Source organism: Hemicordylus capensis, chromosome 5 (genome assembly GCF_027244095.1).
Source record: "Hemicordylus capensis ecotype Gifberg chromosome 5, rHemCap1.1.pri, whole genome shotgun sequence".
NCBI classification, from domain to species: Eukaryota; Metazoa; Chordata; class Lepidosauria; order Squamata; family Cordylidae; genus Hemicordylus; species Hemicordylus capensis.
The window spans coordinates 134,914,826-134,938,959 of NC_069661.1; the positions used below are offsets into that span (position 1 = coordinate 134,914,826).

Sequence of the window (24,134 nt, forward strand, 5' to 3'; positions counted from 1 at the left end):
AGTTCTGAGCCAATCAGAATGGGCAATTTGTTGCTTCGGCAACAGAGTCTCAGAAACGTGTATTTTAAGTTTGAACCTTTCCAGAGCCTGCTGGGGACTTAGCAATTAAACGTAGTCCTTCGTTCCTCCCATGCATACCCTGCCTCCAAAGAATCCCCACTCCAGCCAGGGGAAAGCTGCACAGACTTAACCAGGTAATAGTGATCCTAGGACTTTTTCGTACTGCAAACAATAAGATTATGGTTATCTGTAGCTGGGGATAGGTCTGAAGTTAAAGAAATGCTTTTAAATATACATCCTTAAACAAAACAAAGCAGAAATGGAGCAGATCCAGGGAATAGATAGTGGTTTGTAGTGGATTTTTGCTCACCTGTTTAGAGAAATGCAGGAAGAATCCTGTTTTAAAAATTCCCTTTAAAATTCCGCCAATTTCTAGTTTGCTATTTGAATCATATTTGTATCCTTCCCTTTCCCCAAGGAACTTAGAGCACCTGTTAGAGCACATGGGTGGGAGTGGGTATTTTATTCTTACAACTGTGCAGGTTTGGCTAAGCTAAGAGATTGCTTGACTAACAAGCAGAAGGTTGCCGGTTCGAATCCCTGCTGGTAAACACCTATATCAGGCAGCAGCGATATAGGAAGATGCTGAAAGGCATCATCTCATACTGAGTGGGAGGAGGCAATGGTAAACCCCTTCTCTATTCTACCAAAGAAAACCACAGGGCTCTGTGGGCACCAGGAGTCAAAATTGACTTGACAGCACACTTTACCTTTACCTAGAGATAGAAAGTACTGGACTGCTGTACCTGCACTCAACATAACACGTGAATCACTGCACCTGTGTATGCTGTACGCTTGTTGTATGAGTGTTCAACATTATGTCTGAATAGGGTATTACTGTATGTCTGAATAGTGCTAACCTTTGCCCCATAGCAGCCTAAGCTGCTATAGTTTAAAATTGTTTTAAGGTTTTTATTTTAATTTGTGTTATGTTGTTGTAAATTGCACAGAGATAGAAGTTTGGGGTGGTCTACAAATCTGAGAAATAAATAAATAAGATAAGCTGGTCTAGTAGCAGTGATAATTTTACTCACTTTGTGTCCTCTCAGTGGAAAATAGTTCTCTTGCTCTGTTTGGAGGAGACTACTAAAAGGATGGTGGTTCTATAAAGCAAATATTGTATCAAATTGGGCCAATCAGAAAAATGATATGTTGAAACTGAATGTCTGTGTACAAGGTTTGTTGCTAAGATTCATGCTTTCATCATCCATTCATAGAAAGAAAATGAATATAGTGGCAGATTGTTAGCTCCAAACTTCATAATTAAACTGGGGATGCAGATAATTAAAAAACTTTGTAAAATATTCTCCTGTATGAATTACAAAGGGAACAAATAACTATAATTTATCAATTAGAATTATTTTTAAAAGGAGGGTATAACTGAAAAAAAAACCCAACCCCTAAATAGCTACATTTTGTGATGAATTTCTCTTATATGTCATAAAGAACATTAAAAAAAAAAAAAAGAACAACTTGAGATAGAAGTGAATGCTGTCACAATATAGTCTGTAAGACAAAAAATTCCTGATTTAAATATAATCTCTGCCGTGGACTTAGCTGGTGACTCTAACTAAGGCACTATTTCTCAACCTTTGCATGCATCTCCTTTGTAATATGTGTACAATTTTGTTGCCTTGTAGATTTCTGGGATAATGCATGTGAAAGCATCGGATCACTTGAGGGTGTGCTATGAATAATGTGAAATGTTATTTTTATTTCCTTGAATGTGGCTCATTGGCTCTTTTTCTAAACAATGACAAAGTTGACTTTTTATTCCTGTGCCTGTTGTGCCTGCTAGTGGTAGAGGCACTGTGCTGTTACTGCAGTTGGTCCAGACATATGCAAATACTATGTGTGTATCTATGATTTTAAAGGTAAAGTAATATGTGCCATCAAGTCGGTTTTGACTCCTAGCACCTACAGAGCCCTGTGGTTTTCTTTGGTAGAATACAAGAGGGGTTTACCATTGTCTCCTCCTTTCAGCATCTTCCTATATCGCTGCTGCCTGATATAGTACCAGTGGGGATTCGAACTGGCAGCCTTCTGCTTGTTAATCAAGCATTTCCCTGCTGCGCCACTTTGACACTTCCCTGTCAATCTGTGGTTTTACACACATGGTATTTGCATCTGTGTATCTATGGTTTTGTAGCCACCTAATGGCACAGCGAGGAAATGACTTGATTAACAAGCCAGAGGTGCCGGTTCAAATCCCCGCTGGTATGTTTCCCAGACTATGGGAAACACCTATATCGGGCAGCAGTGATATAGGAAGATGCTGAAAGGCATCTCATACTGCGTGGGAGATAATAATAATATAATAATAATAATAATAATAATTCGATTTCTATACCGCCCTTCCAAAAATGGCTCTAGATGCTCCCAGAGAAATACAAATAAGATGGCTCCCTGTCCCCAAAGGGCTCACATTCTAAAAAGAAACATAAGACACACACCAGCAACAGTCACTGGAAGTACTGTGCTGGGGGTGGATAGGGCCAGTTACTCTCCCCCTACTAAATAAAGAGAATCACCACGGTAAAAGGTGCCTCTTTGCCCAGTTAGCAGGGGTAACTGGGCAGATGGCAATGGTAAACCCCTCCTGTATTCTACCAAAGATAACCACAGGGCTCTGAGGTCACCAGGAGTCGACACCGACTCGAAAGCACACCTTTACCTTTTCTATGGTTTTAACTGGGGAATTCGCTCAAAAACCAAACTTCCAAGTGTGCATAACAAGGGATCGCAGTCTGGACACAGCCAAATGCCAGTGCTATGGTACTCCAAAGGAGCAACAGACTCAGAGATAAGGCTTTTTGAAACACAGTTCATATAACAGAAGCAATAACAAATGGTAGTATTTGGCAACCTCAACCTGTTCTTGGAGAGAAGGCAGCTCTCAGCTAGTCAAGGAGGGGGAGTGAGAGAATGGGGAATGTAAGAGTCTGACTGACATAATGAGGGCAAAGATCGAAAGAGAGGGAAAATAGATGGTTACCTTTCTGTATCTGCTGTTTCATGTGTGACACTAGGGAAGTTCTTTGTGCCCCTGAGGAAGATTTAGGGTCCCTCTCTATAGTGTTGCAGAAGTAGGGCAAGGATAGGCAGTGGGGTGCTGGTGCAGCACTCAAGACTCTTTGCAAGCCCACCACCAACAAAAATTGGGAGGTAGCACTGGGGTTCTCAGGTTGTCAGACTCCAGGGCTAATCTGTAGCAAGCCCATAAAGATAATGACCCAGTCTTGGAGGCTTCTTTCTGGGGGTTCTGATCAGGGCATCTAGGGGCAGTCAGCTTGTCTCATGTGCAGCCCACTCAGAGAGTGGCCCTAGGTCTTGGGTTCCTGGGAGCATCTAGGGCAGTAAAGCAACTGTCCCATGCAAGGAGTGCTCAAAGCTTAGTGATGCAACTAGCAACTCTGGATCCTGCATTCCCATGTTCCAGCTTTGGGGCTTAGCAGCCCAATGATTTCAACTCAAAGAGGGAAAAGGGGCTGAATGCAATCAATCAATCAATCTTTATTACAGTCACAGACCAGCATAAAGTATAAGGTGATTACAAGTTAAAAGTGAGAGCAGATAAAAGTGATTACATATAAAATGATACATATTAATACTAAAAGGGCTAAAATACGAAAAAATAGTAGAAACAGAATCACACCTGATAAAAAGTAAAAGTCATAAAAATGCATAAAAGGCATTAAAGGGGGGGCATAAAGTTGTAATAAGGTTAAAAGCCATAAGAAAATAGAAATATATAAAATAATAAAACTAGAAAATAGCTGGATTAAGGGTTATGAGGAGCAGTGAAAAGGAAGGCACATGAGTAATTGCAGGGCCTGCCCAGGGTTGCCGGGAATCAGATTAAGGTTGATGGGACCAGGCGTGGCTCGTGAACGCGCCTGCGGGGGGGTGGGGTGGCGGGCGGGCGGGCGGGCGGCTTCTTTAAGGTAAACAGAGCCAGTGCTCCGTGCCACCCCGCAGCCCCCGTGGCGGGGAATCGCCTCCGCCACTCACCTGGCTGCTGGCGGGGCCTCACCTCCGCGGGAGCCAGGTGAGTGGCGGAGGCAATTCCCCGCCACGGGGGCTGCTGGGTGGCACGGAGCACTGGCTCTATTTACCTTAAAGAAGCTGCCCCCCACCCGCCCCCCACAGGCGCGTTCACGAGCCGTGCCTGGATGGGACTCACCGCCTGTCATCTGCCTACGAATGCTGATCGCAGCCACACAGTACCTGGCGACGCTATATGTGATGGGAGGCTTAGAGTCAGAGAGTAGCAAGGAGCTGTAGAATTGGCTCGGACGACCTGGATACTTGCTTAGCAATGGAAGGATGAGAGAGGCACGTATGTTTCTATAGAACGAGCAGAATATCTAATCCCATCACCGATATGAAATTTTGGAACTCCACTGAGATCAGTTTGGTGTTCAGTGTCTATAATGCGCTGCTTGATGGTTGCTTTTGCCTGATCATAGTCCATGTTGAGCAAGGTTGAGGGGGAAAGGCCCAGAGTAGCTATTTTGGTCTCAATTGTCTGAATCCAGCTAGATTGGTAATCATCGTGTAGGGTTAGTGGGGCAAGACCAATTGGGCAAAAGGATAGTCTGAGCCAATAACAGAGAATGGCCACCCACACCCTAGCCTCCAACTTGATCAAGCCTGTTTCCAGGCGCAGAGCGGCATTGGAGAGACATCTCGGTACTTGGAGTGCAGCCCTCCGGAATTTAGATCGTACAAGTTCAAGAGTTGCAATCCTGGGGAAAGGGCCCAATAGAGTACCATAGAGGAGCTGAACTAGTGACTTGGCTGTGAACAGTTCAAGAGCCGCAGGTACATAATGGCCTCCTCTTGTCCACAGGAATTTGAGAATGGCAGAGGAGCTTCTCTGGGCATTTAGAGCCACGTGTTTTCCATGAGCTTTCCTAGAGCCACTAGAATGAAAAAAATACTCCCAAGTATTTAAAGTGTGCAACTTGCTCAATCTTGTGTCCCTCAATCCACTAAGAGTGGATCTTGGGCCTTCTGGTGAAGGCCATAATTTTAGTGTTGTGAAAGTTGATTTCCAGGCAGTCCTCCTCTCTGCAGTGCAATGTCAGGGCTCTCAGTGCTCTTCTAAGGCCAATGGGAGTCCTTGAGAGGATGGCTACATCATCTGCATATAACAAGATGGTAATGTATCCCCCAGAGAGCTTTGGAGAGTGGAAATCTGAGTTGCTGAGCTGGCCCACTATAGAGTTGATGTAGAAGCTGAAGAGGAGTGGGGCCCAAATGCATCCTTGTTTGATGCCCTTCTGAGTTGGAACTGCTCTTGTGAGGTGGCCTTGGGTGCTACATCTCACCTTGAGTGATGTGTCTACATGCAGGGTGCGAAGAAGGTATAACAGGTGCCGGTCAATGGAGGAGGCTTCCAACTTCTCCCATAATTTGACACGTGAGATGGAGTCAAATGCTGCCTTGAGATCAATAAGGACGGCTGGGTACTGGGAAAATGTAAAAACCTGCTCCCGCTTTTTGCTAATAGGGAAAAAAAGGGAAAATAGTGGGGGGAGGAAAAATAGGGGGGAAAGGGGAAAAAAGGGGAAAAAAACCCTTCCCTCCCGTGCATTTTGCCTGCTTGTGGAGCTAATTATTAATTTGGTCAAGCTGTTTCTGAGACGTGTTCTGCAACAGAGAAATCCCCCTTATTCCCCCTGCCCCCGCTGGGTTAATAACCAACCTGCTGAGGCTTGTAAAAAGAACAGAGGGGGGAAAACCAACCTTTTATTCAATTACTATAGACAGGTTCTGTTTGAGGCTTTTAGCTTTTTAGATACAATTAAGAATACTTAATTGGTTACAAAAATACTTCAAAAAGCACCACGAATGATGCTGAGGCAGCACACTTTGAACTCTTAGTTTCTCAGTTGCAAATAATAGATATTTAGGACAATGCAAAGCACACCAAAGGAACAGAAATTCTAATGCAAATTCTTACTAAAACACTTTCTCCTGCCCTAAACTTCCGAAGCCCCTAGCCTTGGCTTCCAGTTCCCTTGAACTCACCAGGCTCCTGATGAGAAGCAAGCCTCCTGCAATCCTGTCTCACAAGGATCTACAGTTATCCTGCTGCAGCAAAACTCCATTGCCACATGTCTGCCTTGCTCCTCCAGCACTGTCCACACTCTCTGCCATAACTTCCTTTCTTGTTCCCAGAATTTCCTCATGCAGCTCTTCTATCCCACCCACCTGTTGGATGAGCCCTGGAGGTCACCAGCCTGTCAGTCAACAAGACAGGGGTTCACTTCCTATTAACTGTTTAGAGGGAGGGGAAGACTAGTCACTACAGCCTCTCTGCATCTTTTATTGTTTTTAATATGTTGTTCAATTTGTTTCTCTGTTTTCAATTGTATGTTTGTAAGCCACTCTGAGCACCAGGATGAAAAAGCAGCATATAAATCTTATAAATTCCTTCTTGTTCCTTCTTGGCTGCCTTCTTGGCAGTTCCTTCTTGGCTGCCTGCGTTTTTCTCTTATCTTAGGGAAAACTATGTGGAGTTCTGTAATTCCTTTCTCATGTTTAACTAACTGGGCAAAGAGGAACCTTTCAAAGTGGTGATTCTCTTCATATTAAGCAGGGATTCAACTTGGCACAGCATTCCTTCAGTGGCTGTTGCTGTTGTCTATCTTTTGTCGCTTTTTAAGGCTGTAAGCTCTTTGGGGACAGAGAACTGCCTTCTTTATTAGTCTTTTTCTATGTAAACTGCTTTGATAACTCTTCTGTTAAAAACTGACATATTAATAATAATTAATACTTAATAAATAAAAAAATAATTTATACATTTGAAATTGGCTTAGGCAGATGCTAGGTTGGGGCAGAGGAAGGGCACTGAGAAGAAAACTATTTAATCATTTTACTTTCTGTCTTTCAGCTCAAAATTGTCCTTTCCTCAAGCTGCTTTTTTCACCCACAGGAGGAAAATTGTGGGGTCCTAATAGTTTCCTATTAACTTTCTTCACTCTGGTGAAAAAATAGTTTGGGAAGGGCAGTTTTGAGCTTAAAAAAACACAAGAGGAAAAAGGTCAAGCAGCTTTTCCTCACTCTCCTTTTGGGATGGTGCTTTGGGTTTAAAAAAAGAATGGAGGGAAGAATCAATAACTCCATATACCCATGTAATTTGAGCCTCAGAGCCGAGCCACCAATTGAGCATAATTACATAAGACATTTTACCACCTCTGATGGTTCAACTTTGAAACCATCAATAGAGATAAGAGTTGTGCCCCAACATACCCTGTGTGGCATTGCATGAGATCCTGGATCTCACAGCTCAGATCATGCACTAGTTCACTAGTATTTAATAAATAAATAAATTAAAATCTCTGCCCCCAAGTGATTGCTTATGTAGTGGGGCCACTTTTCGTTCGATTCCATGCCCTCATAGTGTTATTCCTTTTACTTTCCATATAGGAATCATGTCTAGAGTGGTTAGTGCATCAGATTATAGTAATTTATTCCCTCAGTCCCATGGAATTGTGTTTAATGCAAGAGTCCAGTCTACTTCATCAAGCAGATCATCAACACGCAGCAGCAGCAACAGCAGCGTACAAAAGTCTTTCAGAACCATTTCAAGTAAGTATTTGCATGAAAGTTCATATTCCAGGCTTCAAAAGCTTCTAAGCAAGGCACTTCAGATGATGGCAGATTTCTGAGGGCTCTTACAAAAGGTTGGGGGAAGAGAAAAAGTAATTGACTTATGTTTTCTTTTCCCAGCACTATTCAGTCCTATCTAAAACTGATGAGAATTAAGATGCTTTCAGTTTTCACATGTGCTCCAAAATGTGTGGAAATTGCAATTAAAAGTGCTCATTTTAATTTCTGTGCCATAGACATTCTAAAGACTTTGTATAGTCTTGTATATTATGCTGCTTTGGAAATGAGACTCCATGTACCCACACAATTTTACTCATGAGTAGAACTCACCCCTTACAAGTACACCTACAATTTACTCTCAAAGAAACCTTGCATCCTTGCTCATGATTAGACCTCACTCTTACTTGCAAGCAGACCTTCCATTCTTACTAGGCCAGTAAACTGTCAGCCTTACTCATGAGTAGACCTTGCATTCTTACTTGCAAATACTTACAGTTAACATGAGTAAGGCTGATGATCTAGTGAGTAGAGATGTACCCTTACTCAAAAGTAGAGCCCCAACATTCACTCGAGGAGACTCACAGTCCAACTCATGAGTAAACCTTGCAGACAAACTCAAAAGTAGACCTACTAATGAGTAAGGGTGAGGTCTATTCATGAGTAAAGTTGTAGGGCAACTTTCAAGAAAGATGCACTGTCTACCTGCAAGTGAGTTTGAATGTCAATGTGAGTCATGAGGATATGCTACTCACAAGTGTGGGGTCTAGTTATGAGTAGGGATGTGATGTCTACGCATGAGTAGGGTTGAGGGTCTACTTGTGAGTAAGGTCATGGAGTCTACTAAAGAATAAATGTGAGGTTTCTATATGAGGTTTCAATGTCCTGCTATAGTACCATTTGGATAAAGAACTGTAGAGCTGCATCAGATAGAAAATGATCAGGAGTATTTGTAATAAGTTATTGTGCTGGATTGCGAACTTCTTGAATTTCTGGTGGTACATTTATTATACAGGTGGCATTTTGGGGAAGCACTGTGTTTTGTAGAGATGTGTCAGGCAGAAATTAACCAGGAGCATCCCTAACTATACTTGTTGAATTTCTGCCTGGATGCAGCAAACTGAAAGACCAAGGCAAAGAATGGGTGCATAGAGTCTCATTTCTACAGCAGTATAATATACAAGACTGTACAAAGTTTTTACTGTTTATCTGGCAGAAAAGTTAAGATGGCACCTTAACTTGTAATTTCCACACTTTTTAGAGCATGCATGAAAACTGAAAGCCTCTTAACTCTTATCTTAAACTGAAGGTTTTTGGATGACTGAATTTTCAGGCTTTTTGAAAAGGAAAATATGATTGGGCAATGTGGGAAAGGGAACTTTAACAGTGGCTCCTATCCATGCTGGCTAAGAGTAAAATTGTGCATCACATAGTTACTAGGCTGAAGTATATCCGATGTAGAAAGCTCATGCAGTCTGCCAACATCTTGTGTGTCCTTGCAAGGCCCCCTGCCACCTTGTCGCTACCTTGCATACCCTCCTATTTGCCACCTCACCCCACCTTGTGTGCCCTCACTGCTGCCTCAGTGAAGGGATAAAATTAAAAGAAAAAGGAGGCAGAAGGGAATGTTTATTTAACTATTCAAGTGCCAGAATACTCCTAGACTATCCTTATCAAGCAGTTGTATTCAGAACCAGTAAGTCACTCTCTAGAAGTTGCCCCTCCCAACTCTGATCTCAGCAGACAAAACTGATGCTAAGTGCCCTTAGTTTTCAGGGGAACCTCAGAGGCTAATAACTCAGAAAATATTGGATTTATTTTTTTCAATACAACAAAGGATAATGCTTCAGTATATACCTGAATATATATAGGACATTTACAGGTCTGCACCAGATTTGGCAGGGTGATATCCAGTATTCCCTCTAACAGGAATCCCAGATGCCATTGACTACAACTCCCATAATCCCCAAGCAAAAGCCATTGCAACTGGGGATTCTGGGTGTTGTAGTCAACAACACATGAGATTCCTATTAGAGGGAATACTGGTGATGTCTCTTGTCACGTAGTTGATGTCTACGAACGGTCAGATAGATGTAACAGATGGCTTCAATCTTATGACCAACAGAATATTTAGGGCTTATAATGGTAGAATGTCAGAACAACTTCTCATCTTAACCATACTCGCACTACCATTCCAGTATTCTTATGTGCACCTCCCCGCACTTCTCAGTAGGGGAAAGTGTTAGCAGTTTTCATAGTGGGAACTTCTGCATCTCCTAATTGTAAAAGATGCATGGGACTGATTTCAGACAAGTTGGAAAAAGTGCAGGGAAGCACAAGTCAGTTGTGCTTCCCTCCTCCTCCTCCTCCTCTTTACCATGTACAAAATTGCTCTGAGTCTTTTCACTTGAATTTTCTTAATGCATAATTGCACTTTTGGGAGCAGTTTGAGAGAAACCACTGTGGAGACTTCATCAGTCCAGGTGTGGAGTGGACATCTCTGCCATCTCCAAAAGCCCTTTTATGGTATTTTTATTGCAGAGGAGAAATATTTAGTGACATGTTCCATTCAGTTTTTACTTGACAAAACCCCTAACTGAGGTCAGCTGAGATCTATCAAGATAAAAACTATAAAGCAGTATAATTCAAATAAATTGTGAGATAAATCAGCAAGTGACCTACAAATATGTGTGTATGTGGGCAGAGGGAGTTTGAGTATGTGATGGTGGCAGCTGGGACTCTCATCTCTCTCCCTGTGACTGGAAGCACAGGGAAAGGTGTGTAACAGATGCAACATCCAGGCACTCTCTAGTTATCACTGTCTGCTGAGGCAGCTGTCAGAAGAGGCCTAGGTGTGTGTGCGTGTGTGTGTGTGTGTGCGTGCTAGTACAGTGCTAAGTAAGAGTTGAAGTTCAAGGCTTGTTGAGGAAAACATGTAAAACACTGTATATTCTCCAGAAGGGTAGGTCTATCAATGGTAATAAGTGGTGCTAGCTTAGTGGAGCCTCTATGTTAAGTTACAATGTACTTCTGACTTTCAGATGCCAGGGACCTTCCCAGAGGCCTCTGGATGACCACTGTTGAGAACAGAATGCTGGGTCGACCCTGGTTTGCTTTTGAATGGGAGATTACATGTGAACAGTGTATGATATTCTCCTTTGGGGATAGGGCTACTCTGGGAAGAGCATCTGCATGCTTGCATGCAGAAGGTTTCAAGTTCCCTCCCTGGCATCTTCAGATAGGGCTGGGAAAGACTCTCTTACCTGAAACCTTGGAGAAGCCGCTGCCAGTCTGGGTAGACAACAATGAGCTAGATGGACCAATGGTCTGACTCAATATAAGGCAGCTTCCTATGTTCCTATGCTTAACTGGAATGCTGACAAGGACACTTACTGCACAAATTTTCAGTTTGGGAAGATATTGCAGAAGATGACATAATTTGCATTTGGTTTTCTAAATAAATAAAACAAATGAATTTTGATTGCTATGAGGCCAAAAACATTGTTATATCTCTATAATATTATTTCTAGTTGCATCTTTCAACTCGGTCCCTGATCCCACACTCACCTTGGAGGATATTGAGCAGATTTTGCTTCAGAAGGCGACTGCAAAAGAAGATGAGCTTAAAAAAGCATTTCAGACAGTTGACCTAGATCAGACCCTGAAAGTCACTAAGGGTGAATTCAGAAGAGTGATTGAAACGTTCATCTTGCCTCTGACGCAAGAACAGTTTGATGCTGTGTTGGCAAAGGTGTGTACCTGTGTGTGTGTGTAAGCTTTCACTCTCTTACTAATAAACTAGAGTTGACACTCAATTTAAGACATGTGAGTAGATTAATTGTATGTCTTGATTAACAGATTAAATCCAGGAGTGTAGGGAGGCTGGCGGTGCCCTGTGTGCGGCTGCTGCCACGGCCCCCTGGCCCTGCCTCCTGCATCTGACAACAGAAGCAGAGGCCTGGCTAGCCACGCCCCCACATCTGACATCAGACGCGGGGGACATGGTCTCCCGTTTGGAAGGGAGATCGGCCCATGCTGCGTTGGGCAGCGTGGGCCAGAGTGACTCTCCCTGCCTTTAAGGCAGGAAGAGTTACTCTGGCTGCACTGCCAACGCAGCAGGGGCCGATTTCAGCTCCAAACGGGGGTGCATGGCCCTGTTTGAGACCAAAATAATGCCCCCGCATCTGACATCAGATGCGGGGGGCGTGTCTGGGGCCGCGCTTGCAGCCTCTGATTGGTGGCGGCCCAGGTTCTTTGAACCCGTTCTTCCAATGATGGCTCTGCCTCTGATTAAATCTGCATACACTTATTTATGAATGAAATAATAGTTTTGAATTAGAAAAGCATGCTTTGATACATACATGTGTCACAGCAGGCATAATTTTACAGGAGGCATTCCCTTTTGTGGGAGAGAAGGAAGAAAGCCTGTTCTAAGATGACACTTGCCACCTGTGATTTTTTAAAAAAATAATACTTGTATTACTTATTTAAAAAATCTGCTCCATTAAGTTGAGGGCACCTTTAAAAAACCAGGTAATAGGTTAATCCACAAAATGTTGTATCCTGGCCCTAGCTAAAACCTACAGTGGATATCAGTGGCTGCAGGATGAGACATAATTTTGGTGAACCATTTATGTTTCCATTTATGTTTTGAACTTGTACTGCCCTTGAGATGAAGTGGCAGCTGATGGTGCTCCCTAATCCCTGGATATTGATGGGATATAGCATTGGTGACCTCACTTGTCTCTTCGTCATGATGTCTGAATATTTTATATTGCTCTTATACACATGTTCTAGCCAGTTGGGAAGGAAGAATAAAGACCATGATCAATAGTAATTTGCACTTTTTCTCTGTATGGGGAATTCATGCTTTTTTCCCATGGGGGAAAATGCTCAAACATATAGCCCTCCTCCTTCAGCATGAAGTGGTGGAATCCAGGATAGCTTTAGTATTTAAATCTGTTAAATGTATAAATTGGCCCTGGGTTAGATGCCCAATGGAACTGCTTCCAAGGTGTCATATAAAGGATTCTAAAGTAAAGTGTGCCATCTAGTCGGTGTCGACTCCTGGTGACACAGAGCCCTGTGGTTGTCTTTGGTAGAATACAGGAGGTGTTTACCATTGCCTCCTCCTGCACAGTATGAGATGCCTTTCAGCATCTTCCTATATTGCTGCTGCCCGATATAGGTACCAGCAGGGATTCGAACCAGCAACCTCTGGCTTGGTAGTCAAGCCATTTCCCCACTGCACCATAAGGATTCTAGCTGTATTGCTATGTCTCAATTTATAACAGAAATAGTTAATTGGCTATTATTATGCAAATTAATTGTTCCATTAATTTGCAAAATAATAGCCAATGCCAATCCACTGGAAAAACGCGTTTGAAAACAACTCCATCATATTAACTGAGAGACATTAAGTCATATTATGTGTTGATATGATTATTTTACTGCTTACTGAATATTACTCTTATGGAAAAGGGTGGTGGTGGTAACATGATGAAACATTATAATGTCTGTGTCTCAGAATGCTATTCGTCATTTAATATTCCTTGTGTTGAAACAGATTCCAGGCACTAGCAAAGTTGCTGTTCCCTATCTTGAGTTCTTGTCGAGGTTTGCTAAGCCACTCGAAAGTCTCAGCACAAAGTAAGAACTTCTTCTAGTATGATCCAGATAGTTATAAATTATGGTTGTGAGCATTTCTGCTATAGAATGGCTTATCAAATTTAATCAAAATTTTCCTTGACTTTGATATACTATATTAATAATGGTCAGTATTTTCTGAAAAATATATAAGTGTCCAGTATGGAAGTTTTGAGACATTAGAGGCAGTAATGACAAGCTTAGGGTGGAACTACATGTAACCACAGTTCTTCTGACCCTCATCATCAGAGGATGGGGAAAAATTTGAGCGGCAGCAGAAGGACCTCTACCTCTCGCCCTTGGAGCTCTTGCTGCATTGGAGCTCTTGCTGCACACCCATTCACTGATGGGGATCAGGGCCACTGTCCCCTCTTACAGGGATTCCCAGATGTTGTTGTCTACAATTCCCATAATCCCCAAGCAATAGTCATTGAACCTGGGGATTCTGGGAGTTTTAGTCAACAACAACTGGGAATCCCTGTAAGAAGGAACACTGTCAGTGGCATAACAGTGTTTCTACCTGTCTCTAAAAGGGCCCATGATGAAGAACTGATTGTGGGCCCTTTTTTTTCTTTGTTTGTTGTGGGGATGGAACTGTTGTTGTTCTGGCCTTGGGCAGGGGCGTAGCAAGGTTGGAGTAGGCCCAGAGACAAGATTTAAAATGCACCCCCTTCACTGAAGCTCAGTTCATGAAGTAAAGAAATCTTAAATGAGGCGGAATGGTGGCAACAAAAAGCATAGTAAAATAAATAAATAAATAAATCTCCTATGTGCTACAATAGAACATCATCCTATTTTTTAAAAAAAGTTTTGTAAATTGTGGACAATGCAAGTCATTTAATGGTACTAGAGAAAGACATGCTGTTCCGCTAGCTCCAGGTCTTAACACTCACATCAATTTGGGAGGATGAATACAATTGAATGAAGGTCCGTGGCTGGGGGAGTCAGTCATGTGACTTGCCTCTGGGGGGCCCCCCAAGGCAGTGGGCCCCCAGACAACTGTCTCCCCTTGCCCTATTATAGTTACGCCCCTGGGTTGAGTAAAATGATCTTTGGCTCTGATGTCAGTTCCAGCAAAAAATTTTAAAAAGGAGAGAATGAGAAATAAATCCACATAAAATATATTCTTTTCACAGCATAGAATTACTCAATTAAGCAAACTGCTACTAACAAAGATTTTTTAATGGGTTATGGCAATCTCTGTTGCTCTGAAATGGTTCAAATGGAGGTTTTTTCTTCCATTGTCCAGCTGTTTATATGTTTTGTGCCTTATGGATATCCCATGATCATCATTTGCATGGGTAGCAAGCAGTTAATGGTTCACCTTAATGAGCTGGGGGTGGTGGCGGCAAATGAGGTGCATTTGGCTCCCAGCAGCTCTGATTGTGTCTCTCTCTGCCATCCCACCCCAACATTAACCATAGCTGCATTGCCTGCAGGCTGGCCATTCATCAAATAGAGTTGTGTAGGCAGGCCACACAGCTCTACCTGAAGAATGGTAAGGTCATCCTCTGAGTCCAGAGCCCAGAGTCACCCACTGAGTTTCATGACTGAATGGAGATTAGAACTTGGGTCTCTCTGGCCCTAGTCCAAAACACTAACGACTACATCACACTGGTTCTCATCACATGGTAATTTAGATGGGCTGTAACTGAGTGGGTGTGTGAGTGCCAAGCCAACTTGCCTGGCACCACTCCCTGTTCTCCTCCACCACAAGTCCCACTGAACCAGTGATGGCTGATGGTTCCTGGGACTGGGGGCGATAGGCAGGGCAGGTGATGGGTGGAGCCAATTGTGGGCAGCTGCAGAGGTGGAGCCAGAACTAGGTGGGTACCTTAGCAATAACTGACAAAGCGTACATTTGTAGGTAACAAGTGGGATCAAAATACAAACACACACACACAAGCACACAAATCTCAATTGCTTGTTGGCAGAGACAGAGAAATATGGAAAACATCTTGCTTTATAGTGCTTAACAGGACTACAGTAGTGGGTAGATTTGTATCTAACATGGCAGGATCAAAATACAAGCGCACACACACACACTGGGGAAGAAATGTACAAACCACGAGTAAGGCACAGACCAGCTACAAAAAGGCTGTTTCTGTGGAGAATAAATGCATTCTGAAGTCACCAGGGCAGCTCTGTCTGACTGATTATTTCAAAAATGAATACTACTACTAATAAATAACAAGAAATAACTCTGAGCCAGAGTGGTACAGTGGTTAGTGTGCTGAACTAGACTGGGGAAATCCAAATTCAAATCCCCATTCAGCCATGAAACTCACTGGGTGACTCTGGGACAGTCACTTATCTCTCAGCATAGCGTTCCTCATAGGGCTGTTGGAGGATAAATGTAACCATGATAAATGTAACCTCTGGGCTTCTTGGAGGAAGCACAGGCTATACATGTAAAAGTAAATAAATCTATATAAGCCACAGGTAAATCGGAGATGCAGCTCCTGATGGCATTGATTCTTAGCACCAGCAACCCTATTGCCTACTAGGAGCATTAAGGTTAGAGACAGCCAGTAAGGACATTTCCTCTCTGACCATGCTTTCTCTACTCTACTTCCCCTTTGTTAGACTGATAGTCTCAGGTTTCATTCTTTCACCTGAGATAGAGAGACTCCCTTCTTCTCCCTTCCCCTTCTTTCTGTAAGTAGATAGCAATGATGATATGATAGGTCTTATCTATCTCCCTGATGGAAATAAACAACTGCTTTTGGAACTTTAACTACATGTCTCCAGATAGTATTAATTAGCAGTGCTTCCTTACCTGTGCACTTCCACTGTAGCTGCTGAACTTTCTTCCGCTTCCCCTCCTGAGCTGTCTAACAAGACCAGCTACAAAAGTGTAGAACAAATGTATTCTGAAGTTACAAAAATACTATTTCAAAAATACATATACAGTGGTCCCTCGACTTACGAACTACTCGACAGAAGTATTTTTCGAGTTACAAATGGCAGTTTTAGATCCGGTTTTAGATGCGGTTTTTTCGACTTACAAATTTTTAGATGGGGTTTCCTCGACTTACGAATTTTACATGCGGTTTCCTTGACTTGTCTGCCTGTTTACTGCCTGTTTATTCTTGAAAAGAAATGTTCCTGTGCAGTTTGCAAGCCTTACTGGGGGTCTGGGTCTTTTTTCTAGGCTCCGGAATGCATTAATCCGTTCCCAATGCATTCCTATGGGAAACCGCTTTTCGACTTATGAACTTTTCGACTTACAAATGTGCATTCGGAACGGATTAATTTCATAAGTAGAGGGACCACTGTATACATAAATACTGCATGCTGCAGCTATGAACCATCTCCTGTAACTTAGACAACATCATGAGAAGCAAAGATGCATGGGGACACCCTCTCCTACTCTATGACTGCTGAACAGCTGGGAGCCACTCTCTGCCCACCTTGGGTCTCCACCACTTAGCCTGCATGTCCATCCTTTCAAGCAACATTTTGTTTTAAAATAGAAATTACTTCCTTAATCCTTGCCCAATGAACGATAATCCCCAGTAGACATATTAATGTTACAGATACTGGCCACAATCTAGAGAAAAACTTGGCTAGCTCTCTGCATAGCAAATAGATTTTTTAAGCCATACATGAAAATCCACTTCTGCAAGCTATCTATCTATCTATCTATCTATCTATCTATCTATCTGTCAAAGCTTAGATGGTCCGTGGCAAGTCCAACTCACACAGTGCTTTACGAATCAGAGGTATCAGAGCAGGAGCACTGTGGTGATTGGGCAGTGGGAATTCCATATGCAGATAGGGTATAGGAGCCTGTGATGGTTAAGGTCAATTGGAATGCAGCTGCTACTGGTGGGAAGATTGTAGAAGAGAGAATTATATTTACACACACACTAGCTTAACCTGCGCAGAGCATCTGCACACTAGTACTTGATTGCTCCCCTCACTCCCTGCCATAGCCCCCTAACCTTAGCGATCTCTCCACTCTTACCTGAGCCGCATTCCTGCTCCTCCTCCATCCTGTTGCTTCCATCCCCCTCATCCCTTCACCGCTCTTGGTTGCTCCTCCATCCTATTGCTCCACCCCCCTCACCCCTCTTGGTCACAGCTGCGATGCTGCTGGCATTGATTGGTCAAACCAAAGCCCCACTTCTGCTCCTCCCTACAAGAGCAGCAATGGAGGCCTGGGCCCATCCCTCATCTGCCTGCCTCCCTCCCTTTGCCAATGGCCTTGGTAGCCCCGAGCATCAGCAGTGGTGGTGGTTGACTGGGCCCTTTCTTGTTGCCACTGTCACTACCATGGCCTCTTGTTCCCCTCAGGCTGCTGACACACCTGGGCCCATCCATCGCCCTTCCTTCTCTCTCTCCCTCCTTTCTTTTTCTCTTTTTATCTCGCTCTTCCCCTCTGTCTTTCTTCCCCTCCCTTCTTTTTTTCTTTCTCTCTTTCTTCCTGAGTCAACAGATCTTGTTCATCTTGCTTCCTCCTCTAATTTTCACGGGGACAGCCTCCTTCTCCTGAAGGGGCTTTTTTCTCCTTCACAACCCCTCTCTTTGCAGACCCCTGCCTGTCTACCTACCTATCTAATTCCCTCCTCTGCCATCAAGCACATCTTCCAGCCAGTAACAGTTGTATTCCAACTGACCTTAACCATCACAGGCCCCTCCTCCCAATCTGCTAATGGAATTCCCACTGCCCAATCACAACAGTGCTTCTGCTGTTACCTCCGTTTGGTAAAGTACTGTATAGGTGGGGCTTGCCATGTACTTCTCATATGTGTGTGTGTGTGTGTGTTCGTGTGTGTGTTCGTGTGTGTGCGCGTGCACACACACACACACACACACACACACACACACACACACACAGCCCCTCCCCCACCCTCCCAGGAGTACCGAAAGACCAATGTGCCCTGAGAGGAAGGCAAGAAAGGAGGCACCCAGGCCAGGAGGCTCTTGTCCTCAGCTCCTGAAAAGACTAACAGCCTGAGACAACCTTTTAAAATCTTCTCTAATTTGTGTCTTTTAATATTGTAAACTGCTTTGGGTGCCTCTGTAAAGGCAGATAGGCAGTATAAAAATGTTGTAAATAAATAATGTGTGTGTGTTTGTGTGTGTGTATATATATATATATATATATATATGTATACATTTATGGACAGTGGGCAGTGGTCTGCAAAGAGATGGGTTGTGAGGGAGGAAGGAGCCCCTTCAGGAGAAAGAGGCTGCCACTTTGTGAATTAGACGAGGAAACAAGATGAACAAGATCTGTTAGCTCAGGAAGAGAGGGAGAGGGAGAGAGAGAGAGAGAGAGAGAGGGAGGGAGAGGGAGAGGGAGAGGGAGAGGGAGGCAAAGAGCGAGTGGAGGAAAGAGAAAAAGAAAGGAGGAAGAGAGAGAAAGAAGAAAGGGCGAGGGATGGGTCTGGGCCTGTCAGAGGCCTGAGGGGAACAAGTGGTTATGGTGGCGGCAGCAGCAGCAAGGAAGGGCCCAGTCAACCGTCACTGCTGCTTGGAGCAGCTACAGAGGCCATTGGTAGAGGGAGAGAGGCAGGCGATGGACGGGCCTGAGCCAGTCAGCGTCCTGAGGGGAACGAGCAGCCATGGTGGCAGCAGCAGTGAATAAGGGCCTGGTCAACTGCTGCTGCTACTCCTGCAGGGAGGAGAAGGAGTGGGGCTCAGGTGAGGGTGGGGAGGTCTCTGGGGTTATGGTGCAGTGGCTTGGCCAATCTGTGCTGGCAATGCTGCAGCTGCAACCAAGAGGGGCAAGGGGGATGGAGTAATGGGATGGAGGAGCAACCAAGAGGGATGAGGGGATGGAAGCGATGGGATGGAGGAGAAGCAGGAACTCAGCTTAGGTGAGAGTGGAGAGAATTCTGAGGTGGGGGGCTGTGGTGGAGGGTGAGGGGAGCAATCAAGTACTAGCGAATAGATGTTCTGTGCGGGTTAAGCTAGTTATTTGAAAAGCAATTTGGACTCAGAAATCCATACATATGCCCTAAAAGAACCTTCTGGCTTCTTATGCCAGTTTCTAATCTAATTAGTCCAGTCTTACAGTTTGCTGTTCATTCCAGTGTTTTATGGCATGCCTTTTTGGGAATGGGCCATAATGCTTTGCATATAGATCAGATCAGAGAGCAAAGAAGAGAAAGCAGAGGTTGCATTCCTCTCCTCTAAATGAAGCAAATGAAGAAGCCAGCAAAAGACCAGCCTTACGTTATTAAGGCCAGCCAGCCTGACTATCTACTCTCTAACCAAAATTGTGATTGGATTCTTCTGACCTCCCTACCCTCTGGGCACTCTGATTGACTGCCTGAGGAGTCAGTCAGCCTAGTCCCTCTCTGATTGGTCTTTAGGGTGGTCCTAGGACTGCTCATTTTGCAAAACAAAGGTGAACATGTTTATTATCTCCTGCGTTATTGATATTTTAAAAGATCTGGGGCTTTTTATTTGTTCTTTGAGGTAGGTGCTACTGTCACCCACCTCACAACTCTTAAAGCAGCAGCAGGCTGCAGGCAAGAGTATCGTGGAACAACAGATGGAGGCAGTAGGCACACAAAATAGAGGCACAGACAACATGGCTGACTGAGAAATTTAAGGTGCGCATAGGATCATCCCCTGCACTGAACATGCTTTTTACCACTCAGCTTCCCCCTTCTTTCCAGCACAGCAATAAGGAACATGCTGGATTATTGTTATTAGGAATAAGATTGTGCTTATTCATACACATACCCCTGCAAAGAAAGAAAGAAAGAAAAGAAAGAAAAGAAAGAAAGAAAGAAAGAAAGAAAGAAAGAAAGAAAGAAAGAAAGAAAGAAAGAAAGAAAGAAAGAAAAGGCAATAGAGGTTGTCTTGGTTGCTTGGTAACCCTCAAGCAAGGTCTGTGCCTTCTTTCTCCCAGACAAGCACAAGAAGGTGTGCAGCAACGACCCTTTAATGACAGCATTTCAGGTTCTTAGAACATGCCTGCTTAATAGTGGATCTACCCCTGATGGGGATGGAGGATGGGGAGAAGAGGCTGCCACCATTCTTTTGACTCCTGCAGTGGCTGCTCTTCCTTCTCCCACCTTCCTCAACACCTAATGGTTTTTCTCCCAAAGGACTCTACATCCTTTTGGAGCATGTCCATTGGCTGGTGGTGGTGGGGGGGGGGGGAGAAGGAGGAACTGCCATCAAGATTTATTGGTCAAGGGATACATGCAGCAGCAACTCCTGCCCTTCCTACTGACAAATGGGAATGTCCTCTGGAGGCCGCTAGGAGATATTCCCATTTGGACATGGGGGTGCCAGCCACAGCAGCGATGTCAGTTTCTTAGTGCTGCTGCTGCTGCTGCTGCTGCTGTTGATACCGGGAAGTTCAGGAACTAGTCTGGCCGGGTGGACCCTCTCATGAGCATGGGTCCTTGACTGGTGTCTGACCCACCTGCCCCTGACACATCCCCTTGGCACTGCCCATCTAAAGTATGAGCTCTTGCTTAAGCTTACATTGATTCAACTGAAATAAGAGCCTTCCCATCTCTGACAACTTTTAGAAAGTCTCTAAAGACATATGTTTTCACCCAAGCCTTTTAACTAGACTTGTGTTTTTAAATTGTTTTAAGGTTTTAATTTCTATTTTAATTTGTTTTATGTTGCTATAAACTGTCCAGAGATGGAGGTTTGGGGTGGTGTACAAATATAATAATACAATAAATAAATATCCCTAATTGCAACTTCCCCTGCCCTTCTGCACAGCCTGATAGAAGGGGAAGGGAAAGTAAGTGCTGCTGTAGGTATACAGAGTCTTTCCGAGCTGGGGATCCTGGAACCTGTCCTCAAGTGCCAGTCACCTCCTGGAAGAAGCAGATCTATGGGAATGCCCATCTCCTCTTCCTCCCCTTTCCTCTTTCTGAAGGTAAGCTTTTTTTTGCTTTGAAGAAGAGAGAGGAGGAACAATGCCAAATCATGGCTTTTGGGGGGTGGTGCAGTAATCTACCTGACCATCTCTAATGGACAGTACTGCCTCTGACTGCAGATGGGGAAATGCATTTGGGGGGGGGGGCATTTCTTGTAGGTAGAAAATGGCTCCAGTCTGCCACCTGCTGTCCTACTTTAAAAAATATGCAGAGGTTTTTCTTTACATAGGCCATCATGCAAATAATGGCATCATCCAGCTGCAATCTGAAATTGTATCATGACCAGTGCTATGGGTTTTGGCACCCTAGGTGAAGTTTGACTTGGGTTCCCCCCCACTTGCCAGCCAAGCAATGGGGAGGCCTGACTTTAATTTAGCCACGTAGACTGCTCATTCACTCAACTGAATGACCAGCTCTTGCGGATGACCAGTGAATGACTAGACTGCACTGGTTTGGGGATACAGTGAGAGAGGGAAAAGAGTTGAGGAGTTCAGAGCACATCCAATATCCACATCCAGTCTTCTATATATTTATTTCTCCTAGGCATACCATTGCTAATCCCATGTGTGGCAGCTCTCGCGTGAGCAGATACTTGGGGGATAGTGACGGGGAGACAATGGCAGTGGCAGGCCAGGCTGGCTGCTGGGAACAGGAGGCTGTGGCGGGCCAGCTGTGGGGAACAGGAGGCAGCGGGCCAGCCTGGCCCAGCCGCCAGGAGCAGGAGGTGGCGGGCCGACCTGGTCTGGCTGCTGGGAGGAGGCGGCGGCGGCTCGGCCGCCAAGAGCAGGAGGAGGTGGCGGCAGCCCGGCAGCCAGGAGCAGGAGGCGGAGGCGGCCCGACCACCAAGAGCAGGAGACGTCGGCAGGCAGGCAGGCCTGGCCGGCTGCCTGGAGGAGGAAGTGGTGGTGGCTGGCTGGCCTAGCCACTGGGAATGGGCGGACAGGAGGAGGTGGCGGGCTGGCCCACCAGCCAGAAAGCGCTGGGTGGCGGGGGCGGGGGAGAAGCAGGTGGGGCTGGACAAGTGGGCCAGCATAGGCGCAGATGCTTTCCACCCGGCCCAGCTAGTATCCAATATTGCTGCTACCTCCTCCACCTCAGCCATGCAGACCCTGTGATCCTCAGGCTCAAGACCAGCCAAACTTTCTGAGGCTCTTCTCACAATCAGTGAGAGAAGAGCCATAAGGGGGTTTGCGGGGAGAGCGGGCCTAGTCCACTCTCCCTGCAGACAATCAAAAGGCAACCCTGGGAGGCCGGATCGGCCGCCCACATGACTGCCAGCTCTGTCATGCAGCTGGTTGGGGCTGTGGAGATCGGGATGGGGAAGTTCCGGGATGGCCCATGCGAGTGTGTGGGGCATCCTGGAGAGACCCCCAATCCTGGGAGCCTCCCAGTTGGGGGTCTGCTCTTGTGTCACCGCACGCCGTGGCTACACACGATCAAAAAGACGAGGTTAACGGAGCACTCGCTCCATTAACCTCGGCTAAGGGAAGGGTTATTTAGGGTGGCTAGCTGCCAGGAGCCACGCAGCTCCCGTTGCAGCACACAATTGGCCCAAAGCAGGCTAGGCTCCCTTAGCCCACTTTTGGCCGATCATGAGAATAGCCTCTCTGTCTCCCTGAGAGGCAGTTTCTGATGGTGCTGTGAGGAGCTTTCCTCGACAACCAACAACACCTGACCACAGCCAGGCTAGCTGCTGCACATCACTTACTTCCTGTTTTGGGTATGGGCACTTGAGAAACCGGGATGGAGGCTCCTGCCTGAGCAGCTGCAGCAGTTACAGAGCAGAGGGAGGCAATGAGGAGGAAGGGACAGAGCACACTGTGGCTGGCGGCGGGTGTGTGTGTGTGTGTGAGGGCTTGCCAGAGACCATCTAGGAGGTGGACCCTGTCAACTTAACTTTCTGTCTGGGAGCTGCAGTGCTCCCTTAGTATTTGTGCCCTAGACAACCACCAGCATCTGTCTAGTGAACCAATCAGTCCTAAATGGTACATTCTGCCAACTCAGCTTTCTACTGCATGTGTACATCAGGCCTCATCTACTGACCATTGTCACGTCTTGTTTGTATGCTCATGTCTTTATGGGGCACAGCTTACCACTTCACACCTTCTTGTGATGCAGCTCTTTTCAGTGTTCAGAAAGCAATTGACTTTAAAGAGAGTGCCATACAGAGGAGATGGAGGCTGTTCCCATGAGCAACCTGGTAGGGCTGCTCATATGAAGTGCTGGAATCAAGGCCAATCCTGGCGCTGCCTCCCTGGGTAGCCCGGGATTTTTGCTTGCCAGGCAAGCATGCCCTTTTACCCAGGTACAGGGCCATGTGCATGCTCAGGATGCACACAGCCCGAGCAGACACAGAACCAGGCACTTAGAGCAGCCAACTTGAGGGGAAATCCTTCAATGCAATTATGGATACCTGGCGGCCAGACTTCCTTTTCCTGGCCTCCACAGATCCGCACTGCTCAGAACCACACAGAGGATGCCTGATTGTCTGGGGGGAACGCACTGCTCAGAACCACACAGAGGATGCCTGATTGTCTGGGGGGAAGGTAGGTTCAACCCTGCCTCCCCCTGCCACCCTCCCCACCCCAGTAACAGTTGTGAGAACAACCTTACAGATTTCAATAAAAGTCAGCTCTTACATCATAGGCAGCTGGTCCTTTTAAATAAAAATGAGCTCCCTACAGGCCATTATTGCCTTGGCACATGGAATTGACATCCCGACTTCCAGTACTAGCCCTGACAAAGGAATGAGGCTGTGGAGGAAAGAAAAATCTGTTCATTCTCTACTAATGCCAAGTATTTCTAGGATGTGTCCTAGGATTTCAGAGGAGAGATGGCATTGATTAGTCTAGCTCCGAAGTTGCTTCTTTTCTAGCCAGTGTCACTCCTAAGGAAAATGTTTCACCTCCCTCCCCTTTTAAAAGTATGCATCCTTTCACTTGTTAA

The 24,134-nt window shown here is 45.2% G+C and overlaps 1 protein-coding gene across 3 annotated transcripts in view; it reads left to right on the forward strand.

Annotated features, from left to right (window-relative positions):
* The first annotated feature begins 64 nt into the window (after nucleotides 1-64).
* Nucleotides 65-24,134, forward strand: part of EFCAB6 (EF-hand calcium binding domain 6) — a 280,127-nt gene continuing 256,057 nt past the window's right edge. For all 3 annotated transcript variants that reach the window (XM_053257507.1, XM_053257509.1, XM_053257508.1), the window contains exons 1-4: nucleotides 65-194; nucleotides 7,498-7,659; nucleotides 11,208-11,428; nucleotides 13,244-13,326. In XM_053257507.1, coding sequence (XP_053113482.1) covers nucleotides 7,503-7,659; nucleotides 11,208-11,428; nucleotides 13,244-13,326 — 461 coding nt within the window. In that variant the 5' untranslated portion in view covers nucleotides 65-194; nucleotides 7,498-7,502. The remainder of the gene's footprint in view (nucleotides 195-7,497; nucleotides 7,660-11,207; nucleotides 11,429-13,243; nucleotides 13,327-24,134) is intronic.